Genomic DNA, 17609 nt, shown 5'->3' with positions numbered 1-17609 from the left:
ATATCATGCATTCTGCTTTATCTGCTTTATCTAAGAAAATGAAGTTAAAAGAGCGTTGGTTTGGTACATATAGTATACCACCAACAAAATCTAATCTCAAAGGACCCAATCTAAAATGGGTACCAAAACCCAATTGATTCATTGTGCAGGTTAACCGACATGTGTGGTTCTTAGACTCMGGATGTTCTAAACACATGACTGGTAGAAAAGATCTTATATCTAACTTTGTTGAATCGTTTGGAGGTACGGTAAGATTTGGAAACAACCAATACGCGCCTATCCTTGGATACGGTGACGTAATATCTGGGAATTTAATGATAAAGAAAGTGTCGTATGTCGAAGGATTTGGACATAATCTTTTCAGTATAGGTCAGTTTTGTGATAAGAATTTAGAAGTTTGTTTTAAAGCTAACCAGTGCAGCATCCGTACTACTGATGGTAATGAGCTTCTAGCTGGAGTCAGAAGATCAAACCTCTATACAATTGACCTATCCAACACACAAGTAGATACTAAAGTCTGCTTGATATCCAAGGCATCCTTGAAGCAAAATCTACTGTGGCATCAACATCTTTCTCTATCTGAACAATTTGGTTTGTGACAACTTGGTTAAAGGCATCCCAGACTTAAAGTTTCATAAACACCATGTGTACAGCGCATGTGAAATGAGTAAGCTGAAAAAAGCTTCACATAAGCCGAAGACAGAGTTCAATACCGACCGTCCTCTTCATCTACTCCATATGGATCTCTGTGGTCCTATGCGAGTACAAAGCATAAACAGAAAGAAGTATGTTCTAGTCATTGTCGATGACTACTCAAGATATACATGGGTTCATTTTCTGATGTCAAAAGATGAAGCAGCTGAGACAATCATTTCATTTTTGAAGACGGTTCAAACAAATCTTCAACTGCCAGTTCAGAAAATCAGAACTGATAATGGAACTAAATTCAAGAACAGTACTCTCGGCGAATTCCTAGAATCCATCGATATCACACATACATTCTCAGCAGCCCGGACACCACAACAGAATGGTGATGTTGAGCGTAAAAATAGAACATTAGTGGAAGCGGCGCGTACACTCCTAACGTGTTCTAAACTTCCATTATTCCTTTGGGCTGAAGTAGTGGCGACTGTATGTTTTACCCAGAACCGATCTCTCATTCACAAAAGGTTTGGTAAAACTCCTTATGAAATAATAAATAAAAGAATACCTAATATCAAATTCTTTAGAGTATTTGGTTGTAGGTGTTTTATCTTAAATGACAAAGAGGACAGAGAAAAGTTCACTGCAAAGGTTGACGAAGCTGTCTTTATTGGCTACTCAAAAACGTCTGTTGCATATAGTGTCTACAATAAAAGGACGAAAATCATCAATGAGAGCATCAACGTTTCATTCAATGAAGTTATTGATGTGGCTTCTGAACAAAACGGTTCAGGACCCGGGCTGATAATTAATACTTCGCGAAAAGCAGATAAAACTGAATCTTCAAATTCTAATAATTCTGATTTAGATTCATTGTTTGAAAATTTTTACGATGAATATTTCGAAAATAAATCTAATAAGTCAAATGATTTGTCCAGGGATATTCAAACCGAACAACAGTTATCTGGTCCATCTGCTGATGTTCCAGTAACTGAAACCGAAGAAGAAACAGAGGAAGTAGATGAAGAAATTCAGATGGAAACTTCTAACGGTCCAGTTCAGTGTGAAGAGGGTGTAAATACGGACTTGCCAGAGGTGTCGGTCGTTGAAGATGAAAATACCTTACCTCAGTCAGATATTCAGCCTACTCCAGTTCCAAACATTGAACCTTCACCTGAACCTGTTCCAATTAACTCCCCAAATACTTACACTGATCAAAATTCAGATCAAAGTTTCTATATTCCCCTACTTCATAGCAAAAAGTGAACCAGGAATCATCTAATACATCAAATTATTGGTGATCCGTCAGCATCTATTCGTACTCGGTCTGCTACTGCCAATGAGTGTCTATATTCCACTTTTCTGAGTAACATTGAACCAACTAAGGTGTCTAAAGCCTTAGCAGATCCGGACTGGATACTTGCGATGCAAGAGGAGCTGAATCAGTTTGAAGCACTAAAAGTCTGGAGATTGGTACCCCGTCCCAACAATAAGACGATTATCGGTACAAAATGGGTTTTCAATAATAAAAAGGATGAAGACGATGTTGTTGTCATAAATAAGGCCCGGCTCATCGCAAAAGGATAAAATCAACAAGAAGGTGTTGACTACGACAAAACCTTTGCCCCGGTAGCACGAATCGAAGCTATAAGGATGTTTCTGGGTACGGTGCATACACAAATTTTACTATGTACCAGATGGACGTCAAGACGGCATTCCTTTATGGTCTTCTCAAGGAAGAAGTCTATGTTGCTCAACTGGAGGGTTTTGTGGATCAGTCAAAGCCGGATCACGTATACATCATTGACAGAGCATTATATGGTCTTAAACAAGCACCGAGAGCCTGGTACGATATTTTATCAGAATTTCTGGTAAAATCAGGTTTCTTGAAAGGTAATATTGACACAACCCTCTTTATTAAAAAGGAGAAATCGGATATTTTTTTGATACAAATTTATGTAGATGACATAATATTTGGATCTACAAACCCAAAATACTGCAAAAACTTTTCTGCCTTAATGGTTTCTTGTTTTAAGATGAGTATGATGGGTGAGATGAACTTCTTTTTAGGTCTTCAAGTAAAACAATTATCTTCGGGAATTTTTACCTATCAAACAAAATATATTTTTGATATCCTGAAGAAATTTAATTTGGAAAACTGTTCATCTAGCAAAACACCTATGGCTCATGGAACGAAAATAATGCTGATCCATTTGGAAAAGCTGTACATCAGAAAACATACCGAGGCATGATTGGTTCTTTGATGTATTTGACGTCTTGTAGACCGGATATTATGTTTTCAACACATCTTTGTGCCAGATATCAGGCTAATCCAAAGGAGTCCCATTTAAGTGTCGTTAAGCGCATTTTTCGATATCTGAAAGGGACTGCTAATCTTGGACTCTGGTATCCCAAGGGTACTAGCTTTGAACTAACAACATACTCAGATGCAGATTATGCAGGTTGTATGTTAGACAGGAAGAGTACTTCGGGACATCTACAATTTCTGGGAGATAAATTAGTCAGCTGGGCGTCAAAGAAACAAAACTGCGTATCCATCTCTACGACTGAAGCAGAATACGTAGCTGCTGCTAGCTGCTGTTCTCAAGTCTTATGGATGCAGACACAGCTTAGAGACTACGAGTTTTATTTTAATAAAATTCCCATTTATTGTGATTCCAATAGTGCAATAGCAATATTTTGTAATCCTGTTAAACACATTAAGACTAAACATATAGATATCCGGTATCATTTTATTAAAGATCATGTAGAAAAAGAAACTATTTAGTTGTATTTTGTAAATACAGAATTTCAGTTTGCCAACTTATTTACGAAAGCTTTAGATGAAAAAGGCTTCAGCTTTCTCGTATTAGTTAGGCATGCTAAATTTGAAAATTTGAATTTTTCTTAAAAACAATTCAATTTATTGAACTGTGTTTAATTCAAATTCATTTTTTCAAAATATCTGTATTGTTTAATACAAATCACTATTTCAATTTTTTATGTGGTTTTAAATTCATTGATCATGGAAATCTATATTTGAGGGGGAGTGTGGAATTTTATCTGTATTTTATCTGATTCATATTGTTAGACCCCAGCTTGTGAAAGTGTAAGTAAGAAGTGTCTTACTCTAGTCAATAGGACTTAGTCTATGGAAGTTGTCTGGCTACGAGCTCTTATGCAGAAGATCAAGAACCAGAGCTCTTACTCAAAGTTAAGTGTTGGAACCCAGATACTCTCAATTTGCAGAAATGTTGTTTGCGTAAAATAAGAATTAAGAACAACAATGTATTTCTATTGATTAAACATAATACTCATAGAAGAAAGTAAACAGTGAATAATACTTTGAATAACCGAATGCTTTTATTGATAATGATGAACAATTGAAGAACAAAAAGTAATCTCACAAGAATACGCGTATAGTATAAGTCGGCTCCTTCAGGTACTTTGAACCTGAGGCGGAGGCCTCCTTATATACGCCTAGGTCTAACAAACTATGCTATAAAAAAGGCATGGAACTCTGAGCTAACTGGTCTGCATCCTTATCTTTGACTTCCCTTGAATAGCGGAGCAGACTGGGTCAAGCCGTCTTAAATCTGTTAGATGCTTTGCAAGAATGTCTGGACTAACGCGCGCTTTCCATGAAGAAGGTAGCCAGAAGCTCTGCATGAGTTTACAGAAGCTTTGCATGTACTATGTAGAGGCTTTGGGTCTTGGAGTTGTTGCTTTAAGTCAAACGCTTATGCTTTTTGGTTCACAAGGAGATGGATCCATTCTTCGTTTGGGCCTCTGGTCCTTTGCTCGAGGCATTATCTTGAATGTCTCCTCGATGGTCTTGAGGAGTTCGTCGACTCTAACGCCAACCTTTCGCATTTCATCGTCTGAGCGATAGTTGAATTGGGCAAGAGTGTCGTTGATGTCCTTCGCTACTTTTGTGGCTTTTTATTGAAATCCACATTGAAGTCCACCACCTTCTGTAGGAGTCTGTCACCCAGAGCATTCATGGCGCTCTGTGTGACATAGTCCACAGGTACATTCAGAGGTATGAGGGCCTGGTTGTTAAGAGATGTGGACGCCTCAACCCTCTATATTGATGCGACGACCTGTTGTAATGTTTCTGTATTGTGTGCCGTCAATTCCATGAGAGTATTGATACGCGAAGCATTTCTTGTAGACTCAGCTCTTAGTACTGCCAATGATGCTCGTATCTCATCCAGAGCAGGTGAAGAAGGGGATGGCTCTGCACGGGCCATGATGGGTTTTAGCTCTTCCAAGGAGCATCGCATAGAGGTGAAAAGGGAATGGAAATCTTCCCTAGTGACATATGCAGATGGTGTAACCTCTGGCTCAACACATGGGCCAGAGTGAGTCCCCGTTCCATGGATGCCTTCATTCGCGACTTGATTGACGTTAGTCGGGGAAGGACTTCCAGAGAATCCTCGTGGTTCTCATTGAGGAGAATTCACTATCTCTGTTCTGTTAGGGAGAGGATCCAAGGCTAGTTCAGAGCCAGCCAGAGGGCTCTCCATGAATGGGCTAAGAGACCGGTCGAGATTCTCCAAGCCAAGTGCACCTATTCCTTGCTCTGAACAAGGATGGGAATCTACTCGTGCAGAGGAAACAAATTCCTCTGTAGGGGAAAGTAGCATGATATAGGGAGACATATCATTTATGTTTTCAAAGGTTGCACCCTTTTGAGAGGGTATTCCCTGTGGTGAGGCTTTCCTTTGGCTGTTATAACCAGAGGTAGATGCGACCTCTGATTAGTTAGGCTGGCTAGGGTTCGAGGTGTGCACCTTTGTTTCAATGACTCCTGTATCTCGACCATCGGAGTCAGAAGATTCGTTTGCACTGGGAGTTAGGCTGGTAAATCGAATGTACCTATTTTTCCTAGGCTGCTCTGGCTCACCCTGAGGCAGAGCAGCTACTCCACCTCCTCCCTCTTCTTCCTCTTATTCCTCTTATTCCTCACTCTTTTTTCTTCACTCTCTTCTTCTGTGCTTTCTTCTTCCTTTTCCTCACTTTCCTCACTTGTGTAAGACCTTGCAGCATCGTCGTAGTGCTCTTGGTCATCCCCTTGGTTTGGACTAGAGGAGTGAGCCAAGGTTTGACGAGCTTCTTCTTCTGCTCTGAGTCTGGCCTCTTCCCTCAGACGAGCGATTTCTGCTTGGCGAGCTTTTTCTGCTCGCTCCTCCTCTGCTTTAGCACGAGTAAGCTCAGCCAATCTCTCTTGCTCTGCTCGCTTGACTTCTTCCTTTTTCTTTTTCTCCCTCTTAGCTCTCTTTATCCTCACCTCCTCTGTTCTTCTTTCTCTCTCTCTCTCTCTCTCTTGCTGTACCCGTACCCTTTCTTCCTCTGCTCTCATCCTCTCTTCACCTGCTCTCACCGTCTCTCCCTCTGCTTGAGGCCTTGATGTGTCCTCAGTCCTCTCTTCTTCCTCGGCTGTTCCTATGCGTAACGGGGCTCGAGACACTGGTTCTAGTGTCTTGCGTATACGTCTGTACGCTCTCCTAATCTCCTTGGACTTCATATAACTCATGAGCCTGTTTGGAATAGGCCTCTCAGCTTCATAACCCTCCTTGTTCACTGTAGGTCTGTATTGAGTGAGCATGTTCACTTGTGAGCAGGTAGATGACCCACATCAATATTGTTGTCATCGAGAGCTGGTCTTAGAAGAAGACCCAAGAATCATGGAAATAGCAGAGACGTCAACTGTCGTCCTTTGGCCACTTCTTGACACTTCTAGGCCACGGCAGCCTTGAACTCTTTATAGAGTATCAAGGAGTAGTTGAGAGATAAGTCAAAGAAGATTCCGTAGATGATTTGAAGAACGTTTGTTGAGCACATGTCGAGGCTCCCTATCTTTCCAGTTAGCGATCTGTTGACCAATGTGAAAAGAGTATCCCACATTGGTGGTAGGTATTGACAGCGATACTGTAACGGGTATTGGATGGCCTTGTTGTACCCCAAAAACTTCAAGAAGGCCACTATTTCGTCCCCAGATGGGAGAGGGGTGTACTCAGAAAGTCCTAGGTCAGTTTTCGTTGGGATTTAAAGAACCCGCAAAAACATAGACCTTGAAATACGAACTGTAACGAATTCCTGTTGGGCACAGACAAAGAAATCTCCTACAATTCCTCTTTGAGATTCAGTTATGGCACAAGATTGCCAATATTCTTGGATGTACCTTTGAGGAATAAGGTCATCCGTGTTTGTCAGGGCTGGGTTTAAGAAGTGGTTTTGGAGGATATTGATGATGGGATGGTATTTGGTGTCAAAGTTTTCAAGTTAGAGGTGAAGGGCATGGTTATTCGGTTTGATAGGAAGAGGAACCAGGTTATGACTGGTGTCCTCTACAGTTTTATGGGTGGTGGTATGGGTTTGGGAGTTTCAAGATTCGGATGAGGACATTTTTGCAGGTTTTGGGTGAGGAAGAAAAAAATCTAGGGTTTCAAGAAACAGTTCTTGAATCGAGTAATGGGTTGGAGGAAAGGATTTTTGGGACTTACTTGACAAGGGATGAATGTTGAAAGACTGAATGGGATTCCGATCACTGGTTTGGGAGCTTGAAAGCTTAATGGTGGTTGAAGATTGAAGACGACGGGAGTTCTTGAAAACTTTGTAAGCGTAAAAGATTAATTTGGGGGAAAATTTTGTTTAAATAGAATCAAAATAAAAACATTTGAGTGTTTAGCGCACCAAACGTCAGGTAAAAAACTTAACCGGTTTTCTCACAGCCTGTGGGGGCACGCCACGTGGATTGCCAGCTGCAAGTGGCGCCTCCCACATTTGAAAATATAAGCTCACAGGAGGTGACGCTTAATGTAGGTGACAACTTTTATTAAAAAATTAAAAGGAACCTTACGCCTTCTTAATAAAATAATATATTTTGATTTTCAAACAAAATTTACAAGTGTAAATACTCTGGTTTGAGGGAAATAGAGGTTTTGTAAAGAACCAGAGTACTACATGCAGAAGAAGACAACATACCTTAGGATCTCATACAGAGACTCGTGATTGGACTATACATGTCCTCTGTAGAAAACTTACTATGTTTAGAAGCAGAGGGTCTGTATAGTACATACAGAGGCTCTGTTCTATAATCATGAAAAGTTTTAAAGCAGAGGCTCTGTGTGACATGATCTCGTGCTCCCCCTTGACTTGAGCTCTTCTTATCTGCTCCCCCTTGAACTATGCTTGGATCATTTGTGATAAGTAGAGCATATGCATAATAATCAAGGTACAGAGGCTCTGTATCACAAAACAACTCGGACTTAGAGCAAGAGGCTCTGCATGTACTATGCAGAGGCTCTGTCTCATGGATCAATACAAATAAACAATAAAACTAAAGTATGAATAAAGGGATGCAAAGGCTCTGCCTTAGTTTGAAAGATTAAGCATACCCAACTTGCTAACCAGAAAATTAAACCTCTTTTCATCAAGAGCTTTTGTAAATATGTCAGCAAGTTGTAAATCTGTACTAACAAAAAACATTTCAATCGTACCTTTCTCTACATGGTCCTTGATGAAATGATATCGAACATCAATGTGTTTTGTTTTTGAGTGTTGCACAGGATTGGCTGTGATTGCGATAGCACTCTCTGAGTCACACAGAATTGGAATCCTCTCAAACTCTACGCCATAGTCTTTTAGTTGAGTCTTCATCCATATCACTTGGGAACAGCAACTGGCTGCAGCTACATACTCTGCTTCAGCTGTGGAGGTAGAGACGCAGTTCTGCTTCTTCGAGATCCAGCTTATGAGCTTGTCCCCAAGTAATTGGCAGCTCCCTGATGTACTCTTTCGATCGAGTTTACAACCTGCATGATCAGAATCTGTGTACGCGATAAGATCAAAACCAGAATACTTTGGATACCAAAGACCCAAAAATTGAGTCCCTTTAAGGTATCTAAAGATTCTTTTTACAGCCGAAAGGTGAGATTCTTTTGGATTTGTTTGAAAACGCGCACAGAGACATGTGGCAAACATAATGTCTGTTCTACTAGCTGTGAGATATAGTAGTGATCCAATCATTCCACGGTAAGTCTTAACATCCATCGGTTTTCTAGATGGATCTGTGTCAAGCTTAGTTCCCGTCACGATTGGTGTTCTCATGGTGGAAGAGTTATGGAGTTGGTATTTCTTTAATATGTCAGAGACATACTTAACTTGGCTAATGAAAATATCGTCCTCCCTCTGTTTTACTTGCAAGCCGAGGAAGAAGATTAATTCTCCCATCATGCTCATTTCAATCTCGCTCTTCATTAACGCAGATAACTTATCACAATCCCTCTGGTTCGTTGAGCCAAAGATATTGTCGTCCACATATATCTGTACTAAGAGCATCTCTCCTTTATACCTCTTAATGAACAAAGTTGTGTCGATTTTACCTTTTTCTAAACCATTAGATAAGAGAAAAGACGAGAGACGTTCATAACAGGCTCGAGGTACTTGCTTAAGTCCATACAGAGCTTTGTCCAAGAAATAGACAGGCTCTGGATGTGTGGAGCTTTCAAACCCCGGAGGTTGTTGAACGTAGACTTCCTCCATCAGCTTACCATTCAAGAAGGCTGACTTAACGTCCATTTGATAGACTCGGAATCCCTTATGTGTAGAGAAGGCTAAGAACAAGCGTATAACTTCTAGCCTTGCTACTAGTGCAAAGGTCTCGTCATAGTCTATGCCTTCTTCCTGGCAATAGCCTTTTGCTACAAGCCTAGCTTTATTTCTTACCACGATCCCATCCTCATCCTTTTTATTCCTGAAAACCCACTTACAGCCAATTGTAATTTTATTCTTTGGTAAAGGTACAAGAGTCCATACCTTATTTCTCTCAAATTATTGGAGCTCTTCTTGCATGGCATCGACCCAACTAGGATCTTTTAGGGCTTCATGTACTTTCTTAGGTTCTACCATACTAAGGAAGTTTACGAATAAACATTCATTAGATGTGGCAGCCAGTGTCTTTACGCCACTTGAAGGTTCACCAATAATCTGGTGAAGAGGACGATCCTTTGTCCATTTTGTTCTTGGGACAGATACAGAAGTGGGGACGTTTGATCACGTTCTATGGGCATGTTTGGCATTAAGCTCATTGATGGTGAACAAGGTTCTGCTTGCTCCCCCTCGGATGATGGTATAGAGGAACCAGGTGTAGAGCCAGAGGTATTAGGCTCTGGTTCTACGTAACTGGGCTCTGATGCAGAGCTTGTTTGCTCTGGCTGTGGATTGATATGATCTCCAGATGAAGCAGAGGTGTATGAAGGACCAGAGTCAGAGGTGCTTGTCGTTTGTGATCTTTCACATACACTCGCAGATGCATCTCTTGGTGCACGTACAGAGATGTCTTCGTCACCATAGAAGTCTTCAAATAGTACCCTGAGTTCCAATTCCCTTGACTTCATTTGAGAATTGGAAGTCTGTTGGTTAAGATCGAGTCCAAACCTGAGGTACTCTGAAGTCATTTGTTCTTTATCGTCGAACGAGACGTTGATGCTCTACATGACCGTCTTGGTTTGTTGATTGATGACTCTGTATGCCTTGGCTTTTGTTGAATAACCAAGGAACTTGCCTTCATCGGCCTTCTTATCGAACTTGCTAAGTTGATCTCGATCATTTAGGATGAAGCATCTGCAACCAAAGACATGTAAAGTTTGACGTTAGGCTTTCTTTGGTTGATTAGTTCGTAAGGTGTTTTCATGTGCCTTTTTACCACCATTGCTCTATTTTGAATAAAGCAGGCAGTAGAGATTGCTTCTGCCCAAAAACGGGTTGGAAGACCAGAGCTGGCTAGCATGGTGCATGCAGCTTCGACCAGAGTTCTATTCTTTCTTTCTACGACACCATTTTGTTGTGGTGTCCTTGCTACAGAGAAGTTTTGAGTTATGCCTTCTATGTCCAAGTACGCGTTGATCTTGGCGTTCTTGAACTCTGTTCCATTATCACTTCTGAGCTTCTGAATTCTGCTTTGTAGAAGTACTTGAATCTTGGTCATTAATTTGATTAGCAGATCTGGGACATCTGATTTCTGCCTTACAAACTCAATCCAAGTATATCGTGAGTATTCATCAATTAAGACTAAGATATACTTTTTACCATACAAGCTCTTCACAGAGATTGGACCACAAAGATCCACATGTAGCATATGTAGAGGTCTGAAACAAGACACATCTGTCTTAGTTCTGTAGGATGCTCTTTTGAGCTTTCCCATTTCACATGCAGAGCATAGATGGTCCTTTTCAAACTTTATGGCAGGAAGTCCGTCAACCAGATTATTCTTTACAAGCTTCTCTATATTTTGGAAATTAAGATGAGACAACTTGTGGTGCCAGAGCCAAGTTTCTTCACTCTTGCGAGACACGAGACAAAGCGTCTCTGAGTTGTCTCTTGGTGAGAAGTTCATGAGATACAGATTGCCTTTTCTCTTAGCTCGTAGCAGCTCTTGACATAATGGAGCAAGATTCCTTTTGGAACTTGACATTGTAGCCAGAATCACACAGTTGACTTATGCTTAAAAGATTATGTTTAAGCCCAGAGACAGAAGCAACCTTAGAGACAGAAACCTTACCTTGTACTAGATCCCCGTATCCCTTTATTTCTCGTTGTTTATTATCCCCAAAGGTCACTTTTCCCCCAATCTTCTCTCTGTATGAGGAGAGCAACCTCTTATTGCCAGTCATGTATCTTGAACATCTTGAGTCAAGAAACCAAATGTCCACATGCGGCTTCTGCAAAACAAATTATAGGGATTTAGGTACCCATTTCATAATGGGTCCTCGATGATTAGAGACAGAGGGTTGCTTTTTAGGCTTTGGGAGAGGCTTCGTCTATTGACCTGAATTAACAGACTTGGCTTTAGGAGCCTTCTTTCTCTTATGGGTCTTCTTAGATTTAGACCTCGATGACCCAGAGATTTGACGGTTAGGGTCAGAGAAGTGCTGTTTTAATTTTAGCAGCAGAGAAACACATTCACAAAACATTTTGAATGATAACATGATTTATTAGCTTTAAAGAATATATTATTACAATCATTCCTAGCATTGGTAGTTCTAGCAAACTTCCTATCTAGATCTGATTGTTTTAACATAGAATGGGTCTTCTCTGACTTCTTCTTCCCTACTCCTTTGGCCTTCAGAGGCCTCTCTAAAACAAAGGAACTAATGTCAGAGCAAGCAGAGGATTTTCCCTTCTGTTTTGGAGTGAATTTAATTGGCTTAGTTTTGGAATTTGAGCCCTTTGATGCAGAAGAAACCAACTTTGCACTCTTTACCCTGTACTCAAACTTGGGAGCGAATTTAGCATTTACGTCATGCTTGCACGATTATAACCTAGGAGAATCTTTTTCTCAATAGGGGGGTTTTGCAACCTCTGGTTGTTTTGCAACGACCTCTGCCTTAACTTGCTCTTCAAACGAGTTCACCTCAAACTCAGGGTCAGAGTCAAGAAAATCCTTGTGTGAATATCGACATACAGAGGTATCATTAAGAACTTGAGGTTCTCGTATGCATGAGCTAGAAGCTTCGTCCATCTTTTGTTTTAGTGGACTTTCAAAAGTATTCGAGGAGGTACACTCAGAAGAATCTGCATGACCTTTAGGAGGATAGTTCAAAGCCTCAAGCAAGTCTTGCTTGAAGACCTGTCTTATCGTTTCTGTAAAGCCATCCATTAATTTCGAATCCAGAGTTTTAAGAAAATTGCATGTGGATGAACTCTTGATGTCATCTGATTCAGGTTTGAAAACCTCACTTTTAGTCTTAAGATGTTCAAGATTTGTAGAGCCAAAACAAAAAATCTCATTTGTCTTCTGTATGCATTTTAAATCAACTTGCGGCACACATTTTGAAGAGTAAGAGATGTTTTTGAATTTCAACTTAGGAGTTATGGTTCCACTTTCAAGCTTACCTCTTTTAAACGGCGAGGCTGTATACAAATAGGAAAATCTGGTTTCTGTTTTTCGCCCAACCTAAACACGAATTCAAGAGTATTTTTCCTCTTCCAAGTGAGGTCTAGGTCTATATAACCTATCCTTGCTTTATCCTGTTGAGAGTTAACTTTTTCATCCACCTGCTGAGCATCTTGATATTTCTTAATCAAGAGCTCTTTTCTTCGTAAACTCTGGTGTAGGAACTCCCTTTCCTTTTGAAAATAATCTTTTTGGGCCACAGAGTTTAATATGTCTCTCTCTTTCTCTATAAGCTCTGTATCCTTCTTCTTAATAGCCACTTTTAATTCTAAGCATTCTGTTTTAAGACTTGTTTCAGTGGATCGTTTTGTTTGTAAAAGCTTTTCATTTTCCACTGACATCTCTTGTTTCTCTATAGTCAGTAGCTCTGTCTCTCATTCAAAAAATAATTTTTCCTTTTCTAAGGATTTAAGTTTGGATTTTTCGAGAGAGAGAGCTTTTGCTGTAGATTGACGAAATTGTTTGTCAAATCAGAGATGCTCTCTTCCAGGTCAGAGTGAGAATAACCAGAGATAGAACAAACCCGTGAGTCGGAGTTAGATCCAGACTCATTCTCGACAACCATCCCACAAAAGTTGGCTTGGTCTTCTTCATCAGATGAGGAGTTAGAGACCCAATTCTCCTGTTCTGCCATGAGACTCCTTTGTGATAGATTATACTTGTACTTATTTTTGTAGTACAGTTCATCTTTCACAAGAGGGCCTCTGCACTCTTTGGAGTAATGCCCCATCTTTCCGTATCTAAAGCATCAGACGCTTGCTTCTTCTGGTCTGACTGCTCTTCCTCCTTCTTGTTGGGAACATAAGGAGGGTTCCTTCCTTCGGAAGATTTCCCTCTTCTTCGGTCGCATTGTCTTTCTCTTCTGTCGAAGACCTTCTTCCCAAATTTCTTTTGGAATTCCTTGATAATCAGGGCCAAGGATTTCACAAAGGCTTTAATGTCATTGTCTTCAGAGCTAGACGTTCTGTCTGTTTCATCATCACTCTCCAAGATGAGAGCCTTCTTTCCCTTCCTTCTTTCTTCTTGGGGTCTTCGTTTTCTATGTGTCTGGCATGATCTTGTCTCTTCTGAATCAGAGACAAGCGCCAGAGGTCCGCCCAGAGCAACCTTTGCCTTCTGCACCTCTTGTTCTTGATCCTGCAACATCCCATATACATCGTGCAGAGTCCATTCGTCCAGATTTTGGTTTTCCTAGAGGGACATCGTCAGATTACCCCATTCTGTGTTCAATCTCTTCAAGAAAAACATGTTGTTCTCCTCTTGAGTTCTGATCACATCACACTTGCGACATTTGTTGATCAGCGTGTTGAAGCGATGATAAGTCTGTTGATGCCGGCCCCAAGTTGTTCAAGAATAGTGTCGTTGAGTTTCTCGACCCTTTGCCTTAGGATTAGTCAGTTCTATTTCTCGATGGGGGCAGGGAAGTAACCCATGCCTCCTTCCAACTGGTTGGCCAGTTGATCCCACAAATCCTTTGTCGAGTCGCACGCGTCCAGTGACTGGAAGATTTCATTGGGAAGCGCCATGATCAAAAGTCGTTTGGCCTTTTGATCCACCTCCACTCTTCGTTTATCATCATCGTTCTAGTCACGACAAAGTTTGGGTACTCGCCTGGCAGGCACCTCAACTGTATCACCAGCAGCAGGAATCCGAGGTATGATGGTAGTAGGGACGTATGGGCCATTTAGGATTGACTCATACAATTCTAGGTCCAGACCCTCGTAGAAATTGATCATCCGGATCTTCCATTGGGGATATTCTTCCCTAATGAGAGTCGGAGGTTTTGTTAAGGAGCCGACACTATACATGGAGTTCCATGATTGAGACGACAACATTTTAAATTGAAATTTTTGAGAAGAGAACTTTGACGAGAAGGATGATCGACAAAAAAAAACGTTTTTAGATTACGCAAAAGAAAACGTTTTTAAAATTGAGAAAAATAAGAGTGATAAATCTCTTAAAAATGAATAATCGAAAGAAAATTAAGAGTAGAATCCAGTCGGATATCGATCGACTAATCAATTGATTTGATTAGCAGGCTTTGATACCAATTGTTGGAACCCAGATACTCTCAATTTGCAAAAATGTTGTTTACGTAAAATAAGAATTAAGAACAACAAAGTATTTCTATTGATTAAACAGAATATTCAAAGAAGAAAGTAAACAGTGAATAATACTTTGAATAATCGAATGCTTTTATTGATAATGATGAATAATTGAAGAACAAAAAGTAATCTCACAAGAATACGTGTATAGTATAAGTCGGCTCGTTCAGGTTCTTTGAACCTGAGGCGGAGGCCTCCTTATATACGCCTAGGTCTAACAAACTATGCTACAAAAAAGGCGTGGAACTCTAAGGTGACTGGTCTACGTCCTTATCTTTGACTTCCCTTGAATAGCGAAGCAGACTTGGTCAAGCCGCCTTAAATCTGTTAGACGCTTTGCGAGAATGTCTGGGCTAACACGTGCGCGTTCCATGGAGAAGGTAGCCAGAAGCTCTGCATGAACATAAAGAAGATCTGCATGTACTATGCAGAGGCTATGCATGTGCAGAAGCTCTACATGTGCAGAAGCACTGCATGTACTATGCAGAGGCTCTGGGTCTTGGAGTTGTTGCTTTAAGTCAAGCGCTTTTGATTTTTGGCGCACAATACTTAAGCATTCATGGAGATAGAGCGCGGGCTCTATATGAAAGGAACCTTCACTTTGAGTAAGAGCTCTGGTCCTTGATCGTCTACATGAGAGCTCTTGGCCGGACAGCTTCTATAGATTAAGTCCTATTGACTAGAGCAAGACACTTCTTACTTACACTTTCACAAGTTGGGTTCTAACATGAAGGTTCCATTCATACAGAACCCGTGCTCTATCTTCGTGAATGCTCAAGCCTTGTGCGCCAAAAAGCATAAGCGCTTGACTTAGAGCAACTACTCCAAGACCCAGAGCCTCTGCATAGTACATGCAGTGCTTCTGCACATGCACAGCCTCTGCATAGTACATGCAGAGCTTCTTTATGTTCATGCAGAGCTTCTGGCTACCTTCTCCATGGAACGCGCACGTGTTAGCCCAGACATTCTCACAAGCGTCTAACATATTTGAGGCAACTTGACCAAGTCTAATTCCCTATTCAAGGGAAGTCAAAGATAAGGATGCAGACCAGTCAGCTCAGAATTTCACGCCTTTTATATAGCATAGTTTGTTAGACCTAGGCATATAAAAGGAGGCTTCCTCCTCAGGTTTAAAGTACCTTAAAGAACCGACTTACACTATACACAATTTCTGTGAGATTACTTTTGTGCTTCAAATTGTTCATGTTATCAATAAAAGCATTCGGTATATTCAAAGTTTATTCACTGCTTTACTTTCATCTTTGAATATTCTGTTTAATCATTTGAAATACATTGTTTGTTCATAATTCATATTACATAAACTGTGTTTATGTTAATTAAGAGTATCTGGGTTCCAGCACATATTTTGAGGGGGAGTGAATATATCTGTATATACTAACTGGTTTTAATTTTTCTATTATAGGTTATTGAATAATATCTAATTTTTGAAAGATTTAAGAGTTTAAAAGAATAAGTGTTTGGCCGATTTAGACTAATCCCGACAACAGTTTGTCCGATTTATTACATATCCGGACAAAGCAGTGTTCGATTTAGGCTAATCCGGACAAAAGGCTATWCGATAAACTCTTATCCGGATAAGGTTAGATATAATTCTAAGGAGTTGTGCGGTTTTCTAAATCGCTTGATCATTGTGTCCGGATTCTTAAATCGCTTGATCTTTGTGTGCGTTCAAGTGTCTAAATCGCTCATTTCTTTCAGCGATTTCTCTTTAAATTGTTTGTTCATTGAGCGATTTATATCTTAATCGATTAACCTTTGAGTGATTTACTTTTAAATCGATTGTTTGTTGAGCGATTTCCTTTTACATCGCTTGTGCCTTGAGCGGTTTATTGTCCGGTTTAACTCTTATTCGTTTGAGAATATTCTAAATCGGATAACTCTTGTCCGATTTATCTTAATCTGGATAAGCCTTGAGTAGATTAGAAGTTGAAAGGTTTTGTTTTTTCCTATAAATACTCAATCGATTTTTACCTTTCATTTTTTTACTTTCACCTTCATCGTTTACTACTATTCATCATCGTCTCCGTGTACCCTAAATCGCTCAACTTCATTCACAGTGTTAATCGAGACTTTGTGTTGGCCCCGTAAGGGTCTAGAAGAATAGAAACAGTTTGTAGAATGGGGGGGGGGTGAATACAAACACAGTATTTTCAAATTTAAAGTATATATTGATAGAGAAGATCAATACAGATTTTACAAGACTGTTTGTGGAAAGATAAGGTAATGAAAACCTATCTAAACAATCTTTGGTTACACACAGAGCTTTAGCAAATACAAGAAAAGAAAATGCTAAAAGAAAGATCCTTTACTTAAGCTAGAAGATGCTTGAAGTAAGAATAAGGTTAGAGAGAGATGCGCGCTCTCTACATGGAGAAGAAACACTTCTATTTTATACCCAGTGCATTAAATGATTATTTAATGCAATATGGTAGGTTTAGAGTGCGTTTCAAAGCTTAAGAGGAAGGTTTGTCCTTTGCTACAGTGAATAGTACAAAAGTATTATTTCTGAGCTGACATCCTTGCCTAAAGTTGGTAGACAAAGAGTCGACTAATCGGCTCCGTACTGTACTAACTTTTGTAAGGGTATGCGTTTGTCCTTTGTGTGCATAAGGACAAGACAACAACAATCGTGCTAAGCAAGCTTACTTTGATCGCTGAATGCTGGAATGATCTGGAGGTCTCATCATCATTCGCTGAAGCTAGAGCAGTCTTCACACATGTATAGACAGGCTTGTAATCACTGAATACCGCTTCAGATCACGTACTCGCCAGTCTCTAATCTTCAGTTTCAGTCTTGGACATTTGTTGAAGGTTCTTTGGTGTGAGTGTTGTCTTCTTGAAGTATTGCTGTCTCTGATGAATTTACAATGCAAGTTCTT

The 17609-nt window shown here is 40.2% G+C and overlaps 1 protein-coding gene across 1 annotated transcript; it reads right to left on the bottom strand.

Moving 5' to 3' along the window:
• Positions 1-1316: 1316 nt before the first annotated feature.
• On the bottom strand, positions 1317-6253 carry LOC112499887 (caldesmon-like). Its single transcript, XM_025103158.1, has 2 exons — positions 5576-6253; positions 1317-1346 (listed from the first exon to the last, which is right to left on the bottom strand). The coding sequence occupies exons 1-2, from the start codon at positions 6251-6253 to the stop codon at positions 1317-1319; spliced, it is 708 nt and encodes a 235-aa protein (XP_024958926.1).
• Between the last annotated feature and the right edge of the window lie 11356 nt (positions 6254-17609).

This window comes from Cynara cardunculus, assembly GCF_001531365.2.
Source record: "Cynara cardunculus var. scolymus isolate 2C chromosome LG 17, CcrdV1, whole genome shotgun sequence".
In the NCBI taxonomy this organism is placed as follows: Eukaryota; Viridiplantae; Streptophyta; class Magnoliopsida; order Asterales; family Asteraceae; genus Cynara; species Cynara cardunculus.
This window is presented reverse-complemented; position numbering and strand designations above follow the sequence as displayed.